This window comes from Hyperolius riggenbachi, chromosome 10 (genome assembly GCF_040937935.1).
Source record: "Hyperolius riggenbachi isolate aHypRig1 chromosome 10, aHypRig1.pri, whole genome shotgun sequence".
Classification (NCBI taxonomy): domain Eukaryota; kingdom Metazoa; phylum Chordata; class Amphibia; order Anura; family Hyperoliidae; genus Hyperolius; species Hyperolius riggenbachi.
Window position 1 is genome coordinate 73,561,834 of NC_090655.1, and position 25,251 is coordinate 73,587,084.

At 45.5% G+C, this 25,251-nt stretch overlaps 1 protein-coding gene across 1 annotated transcript in view; it reads right to left on the reverse strand.

The window, feature by feature from the left end:
* TNKS2 (tankyrase 2) overlaps positions 1–25,251 on the reverse strand; it is an 85,881-nt gene that overhangs the window by 44,317 nt on the left and 16,313 nt on the right. The window contains exons 3-11 of the mRNA XM_068257506.1: positions 16,062–16,157; positions 12,804–12,840; positions 9,834–9,909; positions 7,507–7,601; positions 6,435–6,501; positions 5,506–5,692; positions 4,443–4,564; positions 1,183–1,274; positions 1,007–1,085 (exon numbers count right to left, since the gene is read on the reverse strand). Of these exons, the coding sequence (XP_068113607.1) occupies positions 1,007–1,085; positions 1,183–1,274; positions 4,443–4,564; positions 5,506–5,692; positions 6,435–6,501; positions 7,507–7,601; positions 9,834–9,909; positions 12,804–12,840; positions 16,062–16,157 (851 nt within the window). The remainder of the gene's footprint in view (positions 1–1,006; positions 1,086–1,182; positions 1,275–4,442; positions 4,565–5,505; positions 5,693–6,434; positions 6,502–7,506; positions 7,602–9,833; positions 9,910–12,803; positions 12,841–16,061; positions 16,158–25,251) is intronic.

Sequence of the window (25,251 nt, forward strand, 5' to 3'; positions counted from 1 at the left end):
CTGAGTTCAGGTCCACTTTAAACGGAAATAAATATGGAAGCCTCTATATGCCGCTCACTTCAGGGCATACTTAGCTGTGCATCAATACTAATGTGCAGGTGCAGAACACTCCCGGCCACGGAAATGCGATGAGAACAGAGTCATCAGCCACACCTCTTCAATCCCCAAACCAAATCCCCGAAGCCAAGGTGGGAGGGTAAATGGATTGTGAACTCTGCCTCCAACCACAATCCAGGAACCAGTGCAAGGGAAAGGAGGACAAGAGGCTTCTGCAGCCACCGCCCTCCTCTCACGGGTAATTGCAGGATGGGGAGTGGCAATAATCGGCATGCCGCCCACCCATAGTTGGCAGGAGAGAGCAAAAGTCTGTAGAACTTGTATTTGTGCAATGGACAGCATATAACATACCCATCACTACAGGTACCCCATACACAGCCATCAAAGGAAATACAATTAGACTGGTCTCCTAATCTAGGAGGATTCTGCTATTTTATACTAGTAACCTTAGCCCGTTTAATAACGGGCTAGGTCTGCCTGCACTTCTCCAGGCGCGCATGCGCACGCCCGTCCCTTCTGGCCCCATCCTCCCTCCGCTCTACAGTCTCTGCGTCCCTGCCTGCACGGACACACACACATAGAAAGACAGGCAAAGGGACACTTTCATATTATAGAGGATGAGCAGTTTCTGGTATAAATGCACTTTATAGGATATTGGTATAATCTGCTGCCTCTGAAGAAACAGGGTAGCTCTGCGAAACGGCTGTAAGGCCAATATTTATTGCATGTATGTTTGAAGGTGTCGGGAGCTAAATAAATAGGTGACTTGCAAATTCAACTGGTGCCCGGATTGTGCACTGTTTTTGCTTTTTGGATTGATCTTGTTATCTGGAGGCACAGTCGTCTGCACCGGAGGCTCCTGAGCTGCTAGTCTGGCATCTTGTGCCGATTCATTTTTCCTCTGACTACAGCAATTTATTGGAAAGGTTTCTTCCAGCAGGATGCCCACCTTCGCTTCATGTTTCAGCAACACTTCCATAACGTCATTATGACCTTTCTCTGCGGCGACATGGAGCGGGGTCAGAAAGCTGGTGAAGAAGGAAAGAAATACAGATGTAAAAAAAAAGCCACATAGCAAATCTGATCCCAGTACAATCACATGCATGTAAGCAGGTAAACACATACTCTTTGGTCTTTTCGTTAACATTTGCTCCTTTCCTAAGAAGCAGCTCGCACACTTGTTTCCTCTTGGGGTAAGGGGAGCACGCAGCCAAATGCTAGAAAGAATCGAATGACAATTAAAATCAAAATAAACATTAAAAAAAACAACTTGTACACCAGATTGTCTGAATAAGCATTAATATGATGTAAAAGAAACCTGAAGTGAGATCAATATGAATGCTGCCATTTTTACTCAATTTTTAAAGGAGTATGGCAGTTGTATAGCTGCCATTACTGACCTTTTGGTTATTTTGGAGACACATCCGCAAAAGCATGAAGCCAGTCAAAAGTGATACAGTAGGATGACAGGGTGGCTTCCTGCTCTGGGGAGGTGGGTGGTGTACATCTCTCCTTGCATTTTTCTAATCATACCACAGTCTCTGTTTTTGTTTTGTTTTGTTTTTTCCCTATAGAAGACCTTCACAGAACCATTTTCTTCTAGTTTTGGTGTCTGTTTGTAGGATCAACCGAAATAGCCCAGTTTCCTGTATAAATGACTGAACTGCCATATGTCCCATTTTTCAATGTTGCATCCTGCTAACTAAATATGCACATACATGTACACTTAATATGCACATTCAAAAAATTCAGCAAATAAGAACATATAAACAGGAAACTAAAGGTGGCCATACATCTGTAGACCTAGTGGCCAATCAACCATCAGATCCGATAATTATTAAAATTAACAACAATAATAGTAATAATATATTAAAATGTTACCAAATTTGGTCCTAAATTGGTCAAATGTGTCAGGCTGGAAAATATCAGGCTGACATGCTCGATCTGGTGTGTGGCTATATTACTGTGTGATAATTGCGAACAACAAAAGCAACGGAAACCCCTGGCCGTTTCACACTCGCGCCCCACTTGCAATACAACGTGGGCATGAACGAGGAACCAGAGTGCGGAGACCGAGGTGGACAGGTAAAGTATTAATACACCAGCATTGCTTACATGGGGGGGTACATGTACATTTGTGGGGACGCTGCCGGGGGCTGTGTGGCGACTTCACTAGGCCGATTCCTGAAAGATTTCATGCTGAAATCCGATATTCAATATTATTGTCACTGCGGGGCCTGCCAGCGCTGGAACAGCTGGCTGAGGAGAACAGGGGAAGCCTCATTAGGATCCAGAGGCTTCCCCTCATGAGGTAAGTACCCTCCCAGGGGCCCTTTTTTCCCTACAGGAAACTTCCCTAGATACTTCCGTATCACCATATGCCTCAGGATTCTCATATTGCAACTAATGACGAAAAAAGGGAGGAAGAATTCAGAATGATGGCAAATACAATTTTAAAATACATTTTTAAGCAAAGTAAAATTAGCAAAGAAATGTAAAGAACATCAGGAAGAAGAAAAGCAACATTCTTTCACTGGGGGAAAAACCGCTTTTTGGGGGGGGAGAGAAATGCGGCGGAGAGAAGTCTATTTTCCCTGGAGTACCATCATGCTAGGAAATGGGGTCAGACAGATGACCTCTGAATAGTTTAAGGCATGAATAACATTGAATCTGTGTTACTTCACTCTGCAGTATGACATCCATTGCTTTTCCAGGATAGCAGAGGCGGGACAGAATTCTCATGAGAAAGTGGAAACTCATCTAATGTTAGAGGTACTTTCAGGGTACTGCAGGAAATAAGATGACAAGCCTGAAGCCAATGACTCAGTACAGCTTTTTACATGTATTGTGATACACAGATAACCCTCTCACCACAAGGTAAAGTGCTCTAGCGGCTGGAGAGAAAGTACCTAGAGATGTCCGGATAGTGTACTGGTTAAGAGCACCACTCAGGGGCATAGCTAGAAATTATGGGGCTCCATTGCAGAAATTCGATAGGGCCATCAGACCTACGCACTCGTGAGCTATGGCACCTGTACTAATCCTATGGGATATAAGTTGACTGGGCAATGTACTTTCCTATGCAGTGTACAATCCAAACAGTCTATGTGCACTGAGAAAAAAGTCAGAGGGTGGAGAAAATCAGGAAAATAAATAGTGAACACATCAAGTACCGCTTGGGCCCCTTTGCTCCAGGGACCTTGGCAGTTGCCACAGCTGCTATGGCTATTGCTATGCCCCTGTTGACATAGGGTATAAAACCTGGCTGGTGCCAGTACGTATTCAGTAGGCAAGACCACCTAACACTGCAGTGTGGCCAATTGAGTGTGTCCTTAGGGGCTGCAGTTATTTGAGTATTTCAAGTCAGACAGGAGAAAAAAAACCTATACAAATGTTACCATCAACTGCTTCCAGACCACCGCTAGTTAAAACGATGCTGCATTTGTGGCTGCTTAAAGTGATTCCAAGCAGAAGCTGGAGATCAAAATAGGATACTTGCTTTAAAAGAGGGAAGTCTCAGGATCTTATTCAGGATTCCCTCGCTACACCGTGACCCCCCGTGACTCCACATCGGGGCCGCGCAGCTCCTCTTCCTATAGCATGGCCACGCAAGTCTGCATGCGCAGTAGCACGGAGACCGCGGCTCCAGCTTACTGCGCATGCGGGCTCGTCCGGCCACACTACAGGAAGAGGAGTTGCAGCATTGTGCACTGCCACCACTCCAATAGACTTCCCCGACCCCCCTCACCTCCTCCAATCCAGCGATGGGACCCCCATTACTTCGCCAACAAGGGCCTTGTCAAGCAGAGCGCAGGAGAGAGTTACCCTCCGTAAACAAGCACAACCGCACTAAGCAGGTTGCCTCACATCTGCACAGTAGCGAAGAGTTGCTCAGGCTCAGCAGAAAAACCCCAAGCAACACTGTGCAAACAGGCACACATTCTGTCATGGGCGAACTTAGGAGGGTGCCAGCACTCAATCGGTGGTCAGGAGTACAGACAGTCAATGAGATGCAAATAAATTCTAGTTGATGCAGGATTACCGATAAGCAAATTTATGCATCTTGAAAATGGACCAATCGAATTATATACCTCAGCAGGATTTGATTGGTTGCATCTCAATGACCATCCCTAGTTAGGAGGAGGAGGTGGAAAGCCTCTGGATGACGTAATTATGTGATTTTTTTTTCTTCACTGGATCTCACAGGTTTGCTTTAACTCAATATTTTCAATTAAATATCCATTTGACTTGCGAGAGTCTACAATTATTATTACTGTGTATTTACTGCGGACAGTTTGTGCAGGACTTTTCAGATTATTTCGTGTTTAAACTCTGCAAAGTTCATCCGCCCAGGAACCGCAACATACTTCCTTCAGAAAACTCACCAGAGCAGTTTCGTGAGTTTGGGGATGTTTGAAGTTGACCATTTCAAGAGAGAGGTGCTTTTTCACACGCGCCGCATCGGCTTCTCTCGCTGCCAGCAGCAATGAGTGACCTTTAAATTCATCTGGATGGGAAAAGAGAGGCAGGTCACTAAGTGTAAAAAAGAAATGCACAAATTCCTACCTGAAGAAGCATTCCTAACTGAAATTATACACTCTTCAACTTCCTTCTTCAGATAGAAAACCCGAGATCCCCATAGAGAAACAAATTATTGGGCAACCAAACACTGTTGGAGAAGAAAAATCACACAGAAGCCTTGATCTCTATAACTAATTGGGTTGAAATAAAGTGTACTCGAGACGAACCTCGGGTCAAAAAATGGATACTTACCTAAGGACCACTTTTGCTGCTCATGGACCCCAGAAAGAATTCTGACAAGAGCTTAGTCAGATTTCTGATCCTGGCCGCACGCCTTTTTATACACAAGCGCGGCCGTACTATTACTACACGAGTATGGTGGATGCGGCTCTGCAGTAAGTCAGAGCTGCTCGTGCTCCGTTCTACTGCGTAGGTGCAGTCATGCCCATACAGGTGCAGTACGGCCATGCTCTTGCATCCCTGCAGGAGGATCCGTGCATACTTACAGCTAGAGCTGTGGAGTCCGTACAAAGATCACCTGACTCAGACTCCTCAGTTGATGAAACCACCTACTCCAGGAACCCAAAAATGTCGCCAACTCCACAGCCCTGCTTACAGCCTTCAGTAAACCCTGATTTTCAAAAGAATAATGCATGCAGGTGCATCCGTGCGTTCCTAAAGCCTTTGTGTTGTGGGCGACTGCTTAGTTTGGGCAACGTAGGCTATGGAGTCGCCAAAGACATCTTTGTTGTGGGCAGTGGCTTAGTGCGGTAGTTGTGCATTCACACAGCAGCCTCCATACACACTTATAGCCTTTGTTTAATTTATAGGATAAGAGGGAACAGAATAGGACTGCAACTGAAAGACAAACTATACTACTCTGAAAATCCCTGGATGCTAACCACAGATCAACATGCCACAACTTACATGCTAAGCATTCCTTGAGCTGCGGAGTTGGAGCCAGATCAATTGCACTCTTGTTATGGCAGTTGAGCATGTTGGGATCTGCTCCGTAGCTCAGCAGAAGGGAGCACACCTCCACTCGGTTCTTGGAGGCCGCTTCATGGAGAGGAGTGAATTGCCAGAGGTCCATCGCATTCACACAGGCACCATGCTAAAGACAAGCAGATTCTGGTCATGAATCATTATCAGTTCATTCATGTTCTACAGTTATTTCAAACAGACAAATAATGCTCAACTACATGCAGCAGAAGCCGCGTGTTTTACTTTGCGTGCCCCAGCCATGAAGAAGTGTACCTGCTCTGGATAGTGTACAGGTTAAGGGCTCTGCCTCTGACACAGGAAACTTGCGTTTGAATCTTGGCTGTTCCTGTTCAGTAATCCAGCACCTATTCAGTGAGGAGACCTTGGGCAAGACTCCCTAACACGGCTACTCCCTACTGAGCGCACCATAGTGGCTGGAGCTTTGGCGCTTCGAGTCCGCCACAAGAAAAGTTCCGTTTCTCGTCAATTTAGAGGAAAGCCAATTAACTTATCTGTATTTTTTGGGGATGTGGGAGGAAACCGGAGTGCCCAGAGGAAACCCACACAGACACAGAGAACATACAAAATCTGCACAGATGGTGCCTTAACTAGGATTCGATCCAGCGCTGCAAGGTGAGTGCGCTAACAACTACGCGATCATCAGGACTAAAGTTGTTAGGTTTCTATACAGCGACAGCCACAAGCAGCAGAACATGACAAGAGAACCTGCATCCTCCTCTCTCTCAGAGTACGGCGGAGAGTGTGATAAAGCTGTGCCGTCTTTATAGCTGGATGCGCAGCTATAAATACTGTACTTAACATTCAATGATCAAACCCATACAAGCACATCAAACAGTAGACTAAAAGATTACCTTTACTAGAAGTTCTGTTACTTCAAAGTGGCCATAGGAACAGGCATTGTGAAGTGGCACCAAATCCCTAAATCAAACAGGAAGAAAGATTTCAATAACGCTGGCCACACATCAGAATAGCGTACACTCACAATGAAATATATATAGATATTTATATATAGACACACACCTCCAGAGTATATAAAAAAAATGCACAGTATGTGAATGTTGATGATAAAAACAAAAAAGTGAAATGCAGCAGCCGGAAATCTGAAGGGAAAAGAAATGCGAACAATATTCTTTGCTGCCACTGCACGGAGAGTGGTGCGCAGAGGCAGGTCATGGACCACCAGGGAATGTGCCCGTGTACCCGTCTCCACTGTGTCGTCGTATGCCCCGTGCAGCCTCGGGTACACCTTAAAAAATGGGCGCCAAATGTTTATGGCAAACAGAGCCTGTGTTTCAGCATTTGCCCACTTGAAGCAGTTTGCTTTTGTGCCACTTCAGCTGGGTTCACACTGAGGAGTTGTATTGCATACCCTGTAAGAACAGGAATGCAAAGCATATGGAAAATTTTGGCGCTATAAAAAAAAAAAAAAAAAAAAAGGAAAAAGTTGCATTGTGCGTTACACATGCGACGCATCCAGTCATTTCAGTATGCTTTACCGCAACTTAAAACATCCATGTTGTCTGGTGCCGCACAGCATGCCTCGCGTTATGCCAACCCATCCTTTGTACCATGAAGGCACTGATGCGATTGCACCGTGCCTTAGCAATGCGATTACAGTGTTCAACGCAACATACCACAACGCCCTAGTGTGAACATACCCTCTCTCTAGGCTATATAGCCAGATAGCATGTCTGTACCGTACTCATGCCCTACAGTTTCAACCCAACAACTGAGCAAAGATTGATAAGGGCAACACAGACAGTGTTTGTATGGGACTGAAAACTTCTCTTTCTGCCTACTTATATTGCATTTCACCCATTTTTGCATTACTGGATTATGGCCAATACTATCCGATAAAAGACTTATTTGCTGAAGGTCAATTCTAGCACATGGCTAGCGGATCATTGAGCTGAGCGGTCGTACCCTTTATCCTTGGCATGAACATCTGCTCCATACTGAAGTAGCAGCTGGACAACTTTGACACGATTATAGCCTGCCGCTAAATGGAGAGGAGTTGACTGCAAGCAAAAAAGAAATGTCATTGAAACCACACTGAAAGTAAAGAAGCTTAATTATCTAACACACAGTAACAATACAAGTATTACTGAACTTGGGCTTTAATTTACTAATTGCATTACAATGGCTGTTAAGCCCCATCTACACGATACGATTCTTTATACGATTCGATTAAGATTCTATTTACGATCCGATTAAATCCGACATGTCCGATCGGGATTCGATTCAATTCGATTTGCCATTGCAAGACAATGGCAAATTGAATTGAATCGAATCCTGATCGGACATGTTGGATTTAATCGGATCGTAAATAGAATCTTAATCGAATCGTATAAAGAATCGTATCGTGTAGATGGGGCTTTAGTTACAAGTAAGAAATTATTTTCTTCCTAATTAAATGATTCAATCAACTTTTAAAAGGGCAGCTAAACACCATACTGAACAAGGCAAATTTTCAAAGCAATAAGCATAATGTGGAGAATAGAACCTTTCAAGTTTAAAAAATCTCTTCTGCGTCTGCCTGAAGCAGTGCACTGGATACACACAGACTAAAGGTGGCCACACATCAATTTTTAAAATATCTGTCCAATTTAAGAATTGCAATACATTTTTTCTGACATTTCAAAAATCTGACCAATGCGCCACTCACCTATGTCCAATTTTTCCCCAATTATGATCAAAATGATTAGAAACTCTGAAAAAAATGCTAGGGTGTGTATATTAATAAAGTGACAATCTACCACACACCATACAATCTTTAGAAAAATTGAAGAAATATTTCCAGCATTCCAGATCGATAAAAAACGGGAAATCCGATTCTCAGTCGAATGAAAAAAAAAAAAAAAAACGCTTTAGATATTTCAGGAAATCCGATCTTTTTTTATCAAATTGCCGTAAAATCGGCTCAGTTTATTGTATCGTGTGTGGCTACCTTTAAAGCTGATCCTTGGCAGCCGTCCTGTGCCCTCGTCGCAGCTCCGCTCCCAGCCGGTGGCCCGGAGTCCCGTACAAGAGGCCTACTTGCGTTCCAGCGTGCGGCTCACGTAGTCGCGCTGACGCCATCCGGACTGTGCTGCGCAGTATAGTCCGGATGATGTCAGTTTGAGCCGCATGGTGAAGCGCAAGCCAGGTCTGCATCTGCAGCGGAGGGGACCGGGAGGCACTGGAGCTGCGGCGAGGGCACAGGACGGCTGCCAGTTGCTGGAGGAAGCCCCAGGTAAGCAGATATTTACCTTTTTATTTATCCTGGAGCTTCCCTTTAACACATTTTGGATAAGGCAGAGGCTTCTCCCATCATGCTCCAACAAGGCATTCCAGCGTTGAGACCTGAAGATCGCGAGTGCATGACCGCACTCCGCCTGCGCAGTAACACGGACCTGTTTGGCCTTTGGCGGAAAAAAGCACAGCCCGATCTGATTCTTGCTACTGCACATGCTCGAGCCATCGACAGGTTTCCATCCACTAGGAATAAGTCCTAGTGTGAGAGCGGACACTGTGTCCAGCACTGTTTACTAGACACAGAACTACAAATCCCATGATCCCTAGCAGTGGCTGGTGGGTGTTACAGAGCTGATGTCATTTCGTAGATCTGTTTGTCCTGCGACAATGGTTTGTAAATTGTCAGTAACTAATCATTTGTTATGTCAATACCAAAAGTGAAACCATGTTTAAGTAAATTTTACAGAGGAGTACAAGAGATGACAGACTAGCAAAAAATGCAGCAATATCGTCACTAAATACACAGGAACAACAAATCTTTCCAGCTCTTTGCCCGTAATTTTCCTTTAATCCATAAAAATGTAACGTAGTAAAGAGGGTTTAAACCAGGCTTTCTCAACCAGGGTTCCTTGAGTACTCTGCAGGGGTTCCTTGGCATTTTTCCACATCGTGGGGATGTATAATAGAGCACACTATAATAGGTGGTACTGTAACAAGAAGCACTAAATTAGGGGCTTAGGAGGCAGTATGAGTGGCAGTGCAATAGGGGTAGTGAAATAAACAGCCACACATACTTTTAAAGACCATGCCTCCTGCAAAATAAATGCGGGGGTTCCTCGAGATCAAAAAATTGTTAGCTTTTGGATCTCAAGGAACCCCTGCAATTTGCAGGGTTCCTCCAGGGTAAAAAGGTTGAGAAAGGCTCTTTTAAACTGTATGTTTGTTACGAAAAAACAAAACAAAACAAAGCAGCATAGGTGCACAACATGCTAAATAACAGCGGTTAATAATCTCACCTTTCTTCCATCGCTTGCGTGGCAATTGACATTAAGAGGGGTGAGCAATGCCATCATTTTCTCCTCATTTCCGCTCCTAGATTTAGAAAAAGGACAGCTTTTTGTCATGATGTGAAGACTAGAAGTTGCAACTAAACTCTTTTTAAAGAAGCACAGTCCTGTCGCTCTGGTGTAGCTGCAGCCTGCTTGCTCAGCCGTCTAATGCTGGATACACACTGTTCGTTCCCGCACTAGATTCCAGTCGATGCGCCGCTTGATTCCCGTCGATTCGTTTATTTCCAACATGTCCGATTCGCGTTTCGATGGATCGTTGGGTCGATTTGCCATACTTTGCATGGCAATCGACCTAAAAATCATCGAAATGCGCTCGGAAATGTTCGGGAATAATCGATTCGCCGGGAATAGAGCGGCGCATTCGATGCGGGAACGAACCGTGTGTATTCAGCATAAAAGCTGAGCTTTGTCTGCTAGTTAGGAGTCAATTTCATTGGCTCCTGATTTTGTGATCAATCACAGTGAACCAATCACAGTGAACCAATCACAGTAATCACAGAATGGAAAATCAAAAGTTAAAACAGAAGAAATTTGCAATAATGCAGGTTGGAGTGAGCATGTGATGTCTCCCATGATGCATCACTGCTTAAAGCGGAATATAACCCTACATTTCAACTTTGCTCTAAAACATGATTTACAGCATATTATATGCAACCAGCATTTTTTTTTTTTACTAGACCAGCATTGGAAGGGTTACACACAGAGCTTTAAAGTTCCATGGAGAGACATGCAGACGCATCCAAAGCTTAAATATATACATTTAAGTAAACACAATGTAACAAGTGGTGAATGTTACACACTCTTTGGCTGTCCTCCAGCTCCTGCACAGTCAGAGAGAGTGAGTCACATTCCTCACTTGTTACATTGTGTTTACTTAAATGTATCTATATAAACTTCGGATGCGTCTGCTTTTCTCTCCACGGAACTGTAAAGCTCTGTGTGTAACCCTTTCAATGCTGGTCTAGTAAAAAAATGGTGGTTGCATATAATATGCTGTAAATAATGTTTTAGAGCAAAGTTGAAATGCAGGGTTATATTCCGCTTTAATATGCAAATTATCCCTTGTTGCCTTTAATCCTTAAAGTGTACCTGAGACGAGGTAGAACAAAAGTTTTCTACATACTTGGGGCTTCCTCCAGCTCCCTCCATGCAGACAGCTCTTTTACCGTGGTCTAGAGCCTAATAGATCCTCCTGTAGCAGCCCCATTCTCTGCAGCCTGTTGGCGCAGGCGCCGTGCGGCCAAGCACGCTCCCCCATCTCGCAGCTGACGGGAGCAGGGCAGGCATGTGCAGTATGCCCAACTGGCTGCGGAGAATGGGGCTGCTACCAAAGGATCTAGGATGCTTTGGACCGTGGCATTGGAGCGTTCTGCACAGAGGGGGCTACAGGAAGCCCAAGGTATGTATAAAACTTTTGTTCTACCTAGTCTCAGGTTCATTTAAAAGGAGCCAGAGGTGTTCAGTCCCAAAGTGGTTAAAGTGTGATAAATTTATCTGAACTAGGTGATTACGTTGGCTCACACATGCAGTGGCACGCGTTGTCTGAAGAATCGTGCAAGATCCACCAAGCACATTATAGTTGTACTTCAATGAAGTTTACAACACAATATAGGGTTCTAGTCCACACAGAGTTTGACATGCCAGGCCTATGTTGCGTGAGCCTGCAGCCTATAGACCTGACCAGTCTCACAGGTCACTGGACAAGGAGAACAGCGTGCATCTCCCTCATGTAACTCAGAATGTCAATTTGGATCTCATTGCTCTTCAGATCCTTTTCACTGCAGTAGCTTCTATAAAAGCAAATTCAAAACCTCAGGTCCTGCTAGGAATAAAACAACTGGCTTCTAACGATGTAAGTGTAACAGTCATGATGAGTATTTTATGTACTATTTGGAACAAGGTTTTAAGATTATTTGTATTAAAGCATGGGATAAAGGGAACCTGAAAAGAGGTATATGGAGGCTGCCATATGTATTATCTTTTAAACAATACCAGCTCCCTGGCAGTCCTGCTGATCTGTCTGGCATCAGTAGTTTCTGAATTACACACACCTGAGACAAGCATGTGGCTAATCTAGTCAAACTTTAGTCAGACACAGCTGATGAGCATGCTTGTTCAGGGTATAGGTGTTCAAGGCAGAGGATCAGGACTGCCAGGTAACTGGTATTGTTTAAAAGGTAATAATTATGGCAGCCTTCGTACACCTTTCACTTCAGGTTCCCTTTAACCCTCCTGGCGGTATGAAAAATTCCGCCAGGAGGCAGCACGGCAGTTTTTTTAAATCATGTAGCGAGCCCAGGGCTCGCTACATGATAGCCGCTGCTCAGCGGCACCCCCCCGCCCTCCGATCAGGAAATCCCGTTCAAAGAACGGGATTTCCTGGAGGGCTTCCCCCCCATCGCCATGGCGACAGGGCGGGATGACGTCACCGACGTCATTGGGAGTCCCGATCCACCCCTTGGCGCTGCCTGGCACTGATTGGCCAGGCAGCGCACGGGGTCGGGGGGGGGCGCGCGCCGCAACGGATAGCGGCGATCGGGCGCGTTTGGCGTCATGCGGACACGCTTTACGGCTCTTTACGACGGGGAATGCGGAAGAAGAGGACGCTTTGCCGGAGGACGACTGGCGGTCGGCCGAAAACGAAACTTAGCGGCGGAGGGAGACCGGAGGGCACCGAAGGACCGGCGCGGGCACAGGACGGCTGCAGGAGGCTTGGGAAAGCCCCCAGGTAAGTGAATTTATTTTTCCCCGCCGGTTAAGGTTCCCTTTAAGTATTTATTTTGTCAGCTGAGATTAAAAAACATTTTAGCTTCTTTACATGGTCTTTGTGTGTTAAGCAGCTGCCAAGTAAAATTCCTTGTAAGTGCAAACTTATTTGGCCAAATAAAATGGTTCTGATTTTTTAAGACCACATACCGAGCACTTTCCAACAATTCATCCTTCTTGTAGTCCCCTGCAGAGAGAAAACACCACAATCAATACTGTGCAAGTAATAATTTAACAGTCAGAAGGCATTTAATGGACCAACAACATGAAAATTGTAAAAGTTTACCCTCTAGCCAACCGGGTCACGCCGATGGGCGTGGCGGTAGCCTCAGGACCGCCTAACGCCGATCGGCGTAAAGTCTTGGGGCTCTCTTTTGCAGGAGATCGCGCGCATTTACTGCTTAGTGGGAGCTCCGCCTTCAGTCTCCGAGCAGTCTTCGACACGGCTGTCCCCCTTGGGCACCAGAGAGCGACTGGCTCTCATAGGCTGAAGCCTATGACAGCCGATCGCCTTGATTAGCTGGCGGGGGGTGGGGGGAAATGTAACAAAAATAAAAAAAATAAAAACAAACACAGGTGGCATCAGACCCCACCAGAGAGCTCTGTTGGTGGGGAGAAGGAATCACTCGTGTGATGTGTTGTGCGGCCCTGCAGCTTGGCATTAAAACTGCAGTGGCCTATTATACAAAAAAAAAAAAAAAAAAAAAAGGCCTGGTCGTTGGGGGGGGGGGGGGTTAACACTGTGGTCCTCAAGAGGTTAAAGGGCAACTTTAACCCAGGACTGAACTTCATCCCAATTAGTAACAGATACCCTCTTTCCTACAAGAAAGCTTTACATTTTGTGTAATAGTTCACTAGGGACATCTGAGTGGCTGATATGGAGGAGAACCCCCTCCCACGGTGTGATATTTTAGCCGTGGCTATGACATTTTCCTGGCTGTTAACCTTGTTGCATTGTGGGAGATAATGCATGTGCTGTTGCCAAGCAAGCAGCACCTCTCTCTGTGCATAAAAAAAAAAAAAAAGACAAAATAAAAACCCTCTTACCCAGGGGTGTCCAAACTTTTTAGACAAAGGGTCATATTGCTGTTCTTGAGGGTGCTAAGGGGCCGAAATAACAATATGAAACATTTTTTTTTCTGATTGGCATTAGTTACACCAGGGCTGCCCAATAGGTAGATCGCGATCTACCGGTAGATTGCGACCTCCTGTAGAGTAGATCGCGGCCGGGTGGCTGTGTCTTGTCAGAATCTGCAGCCGCATAACCGCGGCTGTCAGATTTTGCTGCCATAGCAGCATCAGTGAGGAGAGGGGAGAGGTGCGGCTGAATGGGAGGCGTGGCTGAGGAGAGGAGCAAATGAGGATATCGCATCTCCTCCCCACAAGGCTAGGAGGACTTGTACAGCGTCTCCTCCCCTCCAACCTGCCTGTGACTCAGAGCCTCTTCCAAAGTTGCCAACCGTACAGACGGCATCCAGTTCCCGGCTAGCATAGAGAGAGCAGAGAAAGCTCTCCTTAGGTCAGTAGTGCTGCCCGAGTGCCATCTTCCTCTGTGTCCTGCTTCTGCTGCTTTGCAGCTGTATCGTCAGACATATTCACAGCATGCATCCTCCAGCCACTGCCCACTGATAAGCTGTCAGCAATGAGGGAGCTGCATGCAACAGCAGCACAGCTGAGGATGCCTCCGTGCTGAAATGTGATAAGCATGGTCACCCTTCCTGGAAAACAGCATGGGGTCACGGGAGTGATGAGAGAAGGGGGAAGCTGTTCTCCAGGCAAGGCATGGCGGTTGATGAGGTCGGGTGTGAAGGAGAGTGTGATTTTCAGCAGAAACCAGAGCTGAGCTTTGTGTAAATAATTATCCTGTAAATAGCACTCTGCTCTGAAACTGCAAATGCATTGTTTTATCTTAATAATGGCAATATGGTAGCAGCAGTTCTGTGTGTGTCTACTGAGTTAACTTCCTGCTGTATAGCCAGAATCTGGCACAGCCAGAAACTACTTTTTCTCTATTCAGAACTATGCCTAACTATGCTGGGGTATGGGGGTAGAATCGAGACACGGGGGGGGGGGGGGGGGGGCGGGGGGGCCAACATCGAGACACTGGGGAGGGTGGGGTAGATCTCCTGGGCTCAGCAATTTCTAAAGTAGCTCGCAAACCGAAAGAGTGTGGGCAACCCTGAGTTACACCATGCCTGTGACATTTTGTCAAATAAAACATTTCCATGGGAAATAACCCATACAATGTGTGCAGTTAGCATGTCCCTTTCAGTATATAGGCATAGTGCTACTGACACCATTACTGCTGCTGGCACAGTGGCGGCTGCTAATCAGTGGCTGCTACAGCTGTTGGCATAGTGGCAGCTGCTGATCAGTGGCTGTTATTGCTGCCGGTACAGTGGCAGCTACTGCTGCTGGCACAGTGACGGTTGCTAATCAGTGGCTGTTACTGCTGCTGGCACAGTGGCGGCTGCTAATTAGTAGCTGTTACTGCTACAGTGGTGATTGATAACTTACAGGCATGCAAAAAGGGGGGGGGGGGGGCACCACAGCTATGGCTTACAAGCTGTAGAGAGCTTTGTTGACCTATATTCTTTTTTTAAACTTCTCACTCTGCAACATCAAGATTTTTTGTTTCCCACTCATATCTTTCAGATGTATACATATCAGTTGTACTTCTGAGTAAAATGCACTATAAATTACTTTTCCTATGTCACTGTCACTTACAGTAACTGGACTACGGCAACATCCTTCTATCTGGTCTCCCTATGACCCGAATTGCCCTACTGCAGTCCCCCATGAATGCGGCAGCCAGAATTATCCACTCCTCCCATCGCTCCACCACGGCGGATCCCCTCTGAGTCCCTCCACTGGCTTCCTATCCAGTCCAGAATCAGATTCAAGATACTGTCTGGCCTACAAATCTGTTGACAAAACCTGCCCAACCTACATTTCCGATCTTACCCAGAGGTACACGCCTAGCCGCTCACTCCACTCCTTCAATGAACTTCGCCTGACTGCACCCCGCATCACCCAATCCCATGCAAGCCTTCAGGACTTCTCAAGAGCTGCTCCAACGCTATGGAACTCCCTACCTCCCCCCTAGCCTTTTGTCACTTACAGTAAGAAGCAAAAATCTCACAAATGTTGGACTACTCCAATGTCATAGTGGATTCTCAGGGTTGTCTTTATATTCAAAGGTATTTGCTAAAGGTCAGTTACTGAGTGCAACAGTACGTGAGGGGGAAGGCCAGCCGGTATTATTGCTGTTATTTTTTTTTATAGATCCTTTCAAGGGTGTGATTTTTGTAAATTAGAGATTTATCCCTCTGGGAGAAACTTAGGAGGACCTCAGTAAAAATAGGAGTTTGTCAATTAGAATGAAAAAACAAAACTGCAAAGTTTTACCTGTCAGTACTGCTTTTGCGGATGGATCCGATAAATCCACAGCTGTCCTGTTGTCTGTGTTGCGAATTGTTGGATCTGCTCCATGTTGAAGTAGCACTTCATTAAGAAAAAAGGAAAAAAAACACTTAGTACAAAAATGTAACATAAGGTCACACTGAACTCCAAACCGAGGATTTTTTTCTATTTTAAAAAGGAACTTTTACCATGTTTGGTAACAAGGAACATTTTCTGCTTTAAATACCCACGATAAGAGATGTTTGGTTGGATACACACTTGCTGCATTAGAAGGATAACACAGTTCAATAGAAACCACAAGAGTTTTGTTGGGGGTCCAAAATTTTGCAAATAAATACAAAAAAATATTTCTATAAGATCAATCATCAATCAAACTTCATGAAATATGGACGTCAAGCCAGCCGACGACAATTGGTGTGCTAGCCTTAAAGAAAACCTGTCACTAAAAAAGTTCCCCTGGGGGGGTACTCACCTCGGGTGGGGGAAGCCTCCGGATCCGATCAAGGCGTCCCCCATCCTCCTGTGTCCCACAACGGTCTCACTGTGCCCCTCCGAATAGTGGGGATGTAAATATTTACCTTCCCAGCTCCAGCGCAGTATCGCCTCTACACTCAGAGATAGGCAGAAATAGCCGATCGCTGTCGGTCCGCTCTATTTCCCAGGCGCAAGTTTCCTGCAGCAGCGCCGTAGAGCAGACCCGACGGAGATTGGGCCGCTCTACTGCTGAGAGCCGCAACAGCGCCACCGCTGGAGCCAGGGAAGGTAAATAAATCAGCGCTCATCAGGAGAAGGATTCCGGGGACGTTTGGATTACCTGCAGCTACAGGGATGGGGGAAGCCTCATTGAGATGCTGAGGCTTCCCCCTCCCGAGGTGAGTCCCCCCAGGGGATATTTTCTTTTGTTACAGAGTCTCTTTAAATGACAACTGTAGCGAAAGTACTATGGAGGCTGCCAGATTTCCTGCACGCTTGTTTCTAGTGTACTTCAGACACTACTGCAGCCAAATAGATCAGCAGGGCTGCCAGGCAGATAGTATTGTTTAAAAGGAAATAAATATGGCAGCCTCCATATCCTTCTCACTACAGTTGTTCTTTAAAGCGTTATTCAAGTCAAAAATAGAAAAACAGTTTAACTCACCTGGGGGTTCTTGTAGTCCCCTGTGGTCATCCTGTATCCGCGCTGTCCTTACGAGACCCTCCAACCCGCAGCGGCAACCACTTCAAAGCAGGCCGGTCATGGCCTGTAGCAGGTACTGCGCATGCGCAGTAGCGATTTTCCCGTATGCTGCAGACTGCTGCCATGCACGGGGCTGTAATGAGGAAGCATGTAGCCGGCCAGCTTTAAGGTATTCAATATTAGGGATGGCCCTACCTAGGAGAACTCACAGTGGAGCATGTGGTCAGTTGTCAGCTGATAGATTTGTAAGACTGATTTGCTGTGAGGACTTCTTGGTTTAACGCAGGATCATGACCAGCAAATCAGAGCCTTACAAGTCTATCAGCTGACCAAACTGATCACATGCTCCTCCGTGAGTTCTCCTAGGCAGGGCCATCCCTATTCAATATCTGTTGGGGTAGCACGGTGGCATAATGGATAGCACTTTCACCTTGCATTGCTGGGTCCCGGTTTTGAATCTCATTCATGGCACTATCTGCACTGAGTTTGCATTTTCTCCCTGTGTCTGCAAGGGTTTCCTCCAGGCACTCAGTTTTCCTTCCACATCCCCAAAACAAAGATAAGTTAAGTTAACTGGTTTCCCCCTAGATTGGCCCTAGACTACAATGGCAATACGATTGTGATATGAACTAGATTGTGAGCTCCTCTGAGGGACAGTGACATGAGCTGCAGAAGATTTTGGTGCTATAGAAGATTCTAAATAGAATAATAAGCTAGGAACCTCTGAGGCAGCATATTATTGCTAGGTAGCTGGTTACCTGACCTTTCCAGCACACACCTTCCCATAGGCAGCCACAGACCCCTCAGCTACACCACTAAATGCATACATATAGCTGTGTTGCAATTATAACCCTCCCCGGTCACATATATTACTTCTCCTTCCTACTGAGGCAGCATCTTCTGCAGCACTGAACAATTCATCTAGAATACAATCAATACAAACAGTTTACGCGGCCAACAAGAGCAATAAAGATTATATATGCTCTTGAATGTCATCTAGTTCTGGTTAAGCACTTCTATTTGCAGCGCCGTCAGTCAGCACTAATCATTGCTGCGGTCCTAGCGATGTGCCTGATCAGCGCTGTAGGATATCCTCCCATCCGTAGCTACTAGAGTTGATTGCTGTGCTAATATAATGCCGCACGCAATGAATAGCAGGAGCAGCTAGAAAAATACATAGTGCTTAACAAGGAGATCAGTATCTCATTAATACTGAACAGCAATACAAGAGCACAATCAATTGGGCCGTGATTGCCACCGTGCTAATCCAAGATTACAATCACCTTGAAAAGAAATGCATTTTTTCAGCAGCTTGTATTACTTAAGGGCGATTAACGGGTGATTCCCTCTAATAGCTGAAGCGCTAGCGCAATTGTAACCATATGGCAGTGATCTCACTGCCTCAATTGCCCTGGATCGTGGGCGTTTGGCAATAAATGGCAATCACAAAACATAACATGCAGCATTTTTTTCGGGATTCTGGAGCGATTGCGATACAGTGCTTAAAGCATTAAGAAGGTTTGGGGAGGCGCCCAAGTTCTTTGCTAGTGGGGGCTGAGTTAACAGTTGTTACCCACACCCACAAAAGGGGTGTTAGCACTTCCCACTTGTATATCCATTATACCAGTGGAAAAGCCGACAGGAGGAGAGCGACCACCCTGTTCCAGAATATTCCGGGATACCGAGCGGGAACGGTTCTTTTCCGCATGCCTATATGGTGATTGCAGGACTGCAACCCATCCTTGGGAGTATAAAATATCCACAATCCCCCACCGTTTAATACCAGACGTTACTGCACTATTGGGCTCCCGGTCTCTCCCTCTTTCTACAGGCCAAAGGATCTCCACTCCCATTGTGAAGGGACCTCCAGAGACCTGGACCAATCCTATTAAAAAAGCATTGATCGCGCAAAACTGTAGTTTTACCACTTTCAGATGTGAATGTTCCCTTACAGTATCAGAGAGGTGATCAAGAAATGACCAGCAGCAGCAGTTGTGAGTATGTACACAGCGCTCATCTATCTGATCGCTAGTAATATCAATCATCAGCACTGATTTGAGGGGGAAAGTAAGCAGCAGGGCCTCCTGGGAAAATCAAACACTTATGAGGCCTATCGAACGTCAGGGATCGGTATCCGATCTCTCAAGTGACAAGATTGGGCCAAGGCTTCATGACTTTCATTTGTCTGCAGGCTAACAACATGTTCTGTTCCTATGCAAAGGGGGTGGGGAGTTTAAAGTGAACCCGAGGTGAGAATTATATGGAGGCTGCCATATTGGTTTCCTTTTAAACAATACTAGTTGCCTGGCAGCCCTGCTGATCTGTTTGGCTGCAGTAGTGTCTGAAGTACACCAGAAACAAGCATGCAGCTAACCTTGTCACCGTCAGAAACACCAGATCTGCTGCATGCTTGTTCAGTGTCTATGGCTGAAAGTATTAGAGGCAGAAGATCAGCAGGATAGCCAGGCAACTGGTTTTGCAAATATGGCAGCGTTCATAGAACGCTCACCTCTGGTTCACTTTAAAGGGCAACTGTAAAGAGAGGGATACGGTGGCTGCCATATTTATTACCTTTTAAGCAATACAAGTTACCTGGCTAGCCTGCTGGCCCTATGCCTCTACTACTTTTAGCCATAGACCCTGAACAAGCATATGCAGATCAGGTGTTTCTGACATTATTGTTAGATCTACCAAGATTAGCTCCATGCTTGTTTCTGGTGTTATTCAGACACTACTGCAGCCAAATAGATCAGCTGGGTTGCCAGGCAACTGGTATTGTTCAAAATGGAAAATGCTCTAGGACGTTAGGCAGGGGTGGCCGAAAGGAGTGAATTCTCAGCATGTGTACAGGGTTTAGGATGAACCGCAATTGGGGGGACGGGAAGGGACAGCCTGGCATTCCCTGATTATTTTTTTTCCATAAATTATTAGGTTTTATATACAGACATTACATTTAAAAGCTGAGCTTACTTATTTGGCTTACACACATCCAACTTAATGAACAACTAACCGCACAACATGACCTAACAGTAAGTACACACACACCAATCAGCTAAACAGCAAACTCACTTAAATACTATACCTGCAAGCTAAATGACAAACTGCACAACGTCTGCATTCAAAAACAAAAAAGTTGTTCAAAAGACTTGTACACACATTCCAACCTGCCTGATAGTTGGGCAGATTGATCCACCGGTTGATCTGGCAAATAACCTGTTGTTATCAGTTGGTCATCTGGTTGTTTGCCAGCCGTAAGTTCGCCCAATTTATCTTCCAACAGACAAGTTTTGAAGATAGTTGGAAAGAGTGTTGGTACATGTGTATAAAGGTGGCCATACACTGGTCGATTTGCCATCAGATCGACCAGCAGATAGATCCCTGATTGAATCTGATCAGAGAGGGATCGTATGGCTGCCTTTGCTACAAACAGATTGTGAATTGATTCCAGCATGAACTCGGTTCCCCATCTGTGGAGCTGCCGCCCTCCCGCCACCTATACATTACCTGCTCCGGCCGGCGCAAGTCCCCAGGTCTCCGCTGTCTTTTCTCTGGTCTGGGCTCCTCCAGCTGCACTTTACTTCCTGCCAGGGGAAGTTTAAACAGTAGAGGGCGCTCTACTGTTTAAACTTCCTGTCGGGACAGGAAGAAGTGAAGCCTGCCAGACTGAGCCCAGCGCGGAGACGGAGCAGCAGTAACAGTGGGGACTTACGCCGGCGGAACAGGTAAAATATCGCGTCGGACGTCGGGCATTCGAACGCCGCTATCGACGCAATCCCGACCCGCCAGCAATCGAGCGAAATCTTCCGCACAGACAGGAACGCTCAATTTCGGATGGAAATCGCTCGTTCGGTCAGCGTTTGCACGCCGATTTCACAGCCTGTGATCGAACCGGCTGTGTATCGGTGGGAAAAATCGGTAAGTGTATGGGCCCCTTAAGACTATGGTAACAAAAATCTCAGTTAGATTTGTCACAAGAGTGATCAACAAAGGTTTGAGTAGGCAGTCAAAGGCGTAACTGTACAATTAGTATAATAAGTCTGATAAGAAAAGACAAAAATAGAACGTGTTCAAACTACAGGCGGTAAAGAACAGGGCGTAAACAACCTTATTTAACATACTACACAAACAGAATGTCGCGCGAGATCTATCTTCTATCAGTCTGTGGTAGATCAGGTGACATATAAAAAGTTTGCCTAGTCAGTGAGAGTGAGTACCAGAGGGTAGGGAGAAAACGCCTGCCTAGAGGAATTCATTATTACTGGGAAGTAGATTACGAGAGAGGTCAGTATAATACATTATCTGAAATTATAGCTATACCAAAATTATAGCATCTTAGTCAACGGAAGCTCTAAGGCTTGGAATAGAGGATGATGACCTTTTGGAATTTGGTCTTCCATTACTAGATTACATCTGGTAGTTTGAATCAATAGGGACCCTGTTACTCCTTTGGATTCACTGACACATGGCAGCCTCCATATTCCTCTCACTTTAAGTGTGCTTTAAATAGAATCTGTACTGTGAAAATCTTACATAAATAAACGTCCCAGCCTGTTTGTAGCCTTCTCCTAGCCCCCACTGTGACATTTTCGCCGCCCCCCCCCCCCCCCCCCCCCCCCCCCGCTTTCTTGAGAGAAAAAAAAAAATCACAGTTTTAGTCATTGTTTTTGTAAACAATGAAGATGGCCGGCAAAAAGGAAATACATCATCAGAGCAGGTGCCTGTTTGCAGAGGCTCCTCTCAAACGTCACTTGACTGCTGGAATGTTACTCCACTTGTTGCCTTAGCTGCTTGGGCTCTGCACTGATCCTCTGCACTCACAGCTGTTCATAAGGTCATAGGCTCCTGAGCCTGCAGACACACTGACTGTGAGCAGAGACCTTGCCTGTGACTCACACACAGGAGAGCAGAGAGGGGCGTGCATAACTTGTCCCTATCCCAGCAGAGGCAGTGCATTCCTCCCTGGTTCGACAAAGCTTGACAAAGAAGATTAGATATATTAAAGAGACAGTGCAACTAGAAAAGGCTGCAGTAATCTAGACAACATTAGAACAGGTATAGGCAGTTATAGAATAGAAGAAATAAGGCTGAAAATGTTGTTAGAGTCTCTTTAAAATTGTAGCAAAAAATGGAACTCCCTATGTTCCTCTTATTTCAGGTTTATAATGAACCTATATTGAAATGTGTAGGAGGTGATATTTAATCCTCAACTGTAAATTGTGCCCGCCCTTTTGACACATTGGGCTGTTCTCACTGGGCAACTGATGCCATCTCTAGTCATGTGATATCGCTATCAGGATTTATGGGCACTGGTCCAGTGACATCTGGCCAATGGAGGTAAGTTAGCAAAGTGCATAATTTATGACTCAGGCCTGAGTCTAATGCCATAAACAGACACCAAGTTAATTTAAATGCAGTAATACAGAGACTGATAACAGAGCTCACAACAGATGGAAATCTAAAAGCTATTCGGGTGAAGCAATGTATGAGGGAGAAACAGGGCAGAAAGCGATAGAGCTATATAGTAATACAGTATACTATTTGAGCCAATGCACAATGGTTTGGATTGACTGCTACTAATGAGGCAATTAACAACTAGCTTCTTGAAACAAATAGGGGAAAATAAAAAACAATTCAAAGTGATTGAATTGATTCAGGTAGATGCCACCAAAATGGCATAACATAGAAGCTTTGCCAAAAAGCAAAAATACTTTAGCATTCATTCTAGAAAAGTAAAACCAGTGGCGATGTGTACTCTTGCCATTACATTCAACTGATAATTTAAGATCTACAATCAACCACTTCTTGCCTTGAGCTGAATGGTTCAACCACTTGAGCCCCAGAGGTTTATACCCCCTAGTTACCAGGCAATTTTTTACAATGCAGTACTTCACAGCTTTAATGGTTCTTTGCTCGGTCAAACAACTTAGCACCCAAATGAATTTCACCTCCTTTTCTTCTCACAAATATAGCTTTCTTTTGGTGGTATTTGATTGCTGCTGCGATTAATTTTTTTTATTAACAAAAAAAAAACACCTATATTTTGAAAAAACTAAAAACAAAAGCTTTTTTTTATTCTACCCCCCCCCCCCCGCCCAATTGGTCCCTAGACTACTTAACATACACTACACAATACTTATATAGACATATGGCTATGGCAGGGATTAGAATGTGAGCCCCTCCAAGGGACAGTTAAGTGACAAGACTATATATGGTGTACAGCACTACATAAGATGTCAGCACTATAGAAATATTTATATAATTAATCACCTAAATAAACAGCCTGCCAGCTCCGGATCACTGGCTGGCAGGCTTATCTATGGGGTCCCACATGCACAGTGACGGGAGCTTGCGCTCGTGTGTGATCCTGTCAATATGGCGGGGAGGAGGAACAGCAGAGCCACTCTGCTGCCACCATATGACATTAGGCGGCTGGCAAGAGGTTAAATGCGTGCAGGCGCTCATGCACACTCAGTTTAGCGGATTAGCTAGACGTTCATATACGCCCTGTTTGCACTAAAAGTGCACAAATAAGATGTTAAACGTCCATTTTGCAGGAATTGGTTAAACAAAACAGGGGACCATTTCTCTATACAATGCATCAGGGCTGTGGAGTCGGTACAAAAATCCACCGACTTAAGACTCCTCAGTTTAGGATTCCATCGACTCCGACTCCTCTAATTTGCATATTACAATCTTGTTGATTGAAAGTATGTAACATGAAATTCGTCTCTTAACTGCCAACGCTTAGGAATTTTACAAGACAACTGAAGTGAGAAGGATATGTAGACTGCCATATTTATTCCCTTTAGACTAAAACTAGTCATCGGTAAAAGTACTTGTAACAGGTACAGACCGCAACAAAGAACATCTATCAGGCCCTAGGCAATGTAACTGTGGGTACATGTAAGAGTGATGTGCAGGTACTCTGCAGGGGAATGAGGAGATTCTTCCTCTATTACACATTCTTCATGCACAATCTGAACAAGGTTTATGGGTGACAGACAACACCTCTGTGTTCAATGTGCACAACATTCTCAGTGGATTCCCTGCAGCTCTGTTGGGAGTGCATATGTAGAGTATAGTACTACTGTGTAACAAAGTAAACCTGAGACAGATGAAATTAAAGTTTTATACATACTTGGGGCTTCCTCCAGCCCCCTTCAGGCTAATCAGTCCCTCGCTGTCCTCCTCCGCCACCTGGATCTTGTGCTATGAATCCAGGTACTTGAGCCAGTCTGGCGTAAGTCGCATGCACACACTCCGCCGCTGGGAGCGTATTACACCTGCGCAGCACTATTGCGCAGGTACAGAATGCTCCTGGCTGTAGGAGCAGCACGTGGCCGGACTGCGCTGACTGGCTGAATTACCAGGACTCATAGCAGAAGATCCAAGCGGCGGCGGAGGACAGCGAGGGACCGATTGGCCTGAAGGGGGCTGGAGGAAGCCCCAGGTATGTATAAAAAAAAATTTTTCATCCATCTCAGGTACCCTTTAATTCGTAGTCACCAAACCAAATTTTAACATATCAAATTATTTGATTTCACGAGCAAATCAGCATCAACACAGAATTATTTCCATCTCATTGACCATCTCTATTATCAGAATCAGAATTTATTTTCGCCAAGTACAACGGTGGATTGTATCCGGAATTGGTTTTGGCGCATACAGGGTCGTTGATGAACACAAGAAACTAGCACGGTTAACTCCCCTGGCGGTATAAAAAAATTCCGCCAGGAGGCAGCGCAGCAGTTTTGTTTTTTTTAATATATCATGTAGCGATGTAATATATCATGTAGCGGCATCCCCCCGATCAGGAAATCCCGTTCAAAGAACGGGATTTCCTGGAGGGCTTCCCCCGTCGCCATGGCGACGGGGCGGGATGACGTCACCGATGTCGGGACTTCATTGGGAGCCCTGAACCACCTCCCAGCGCTGTCTGGCACTGATTGGGCAGGCAGCGCACGGGGTCTGGGGGGGGGGCCACGCGGCGCGACGGAT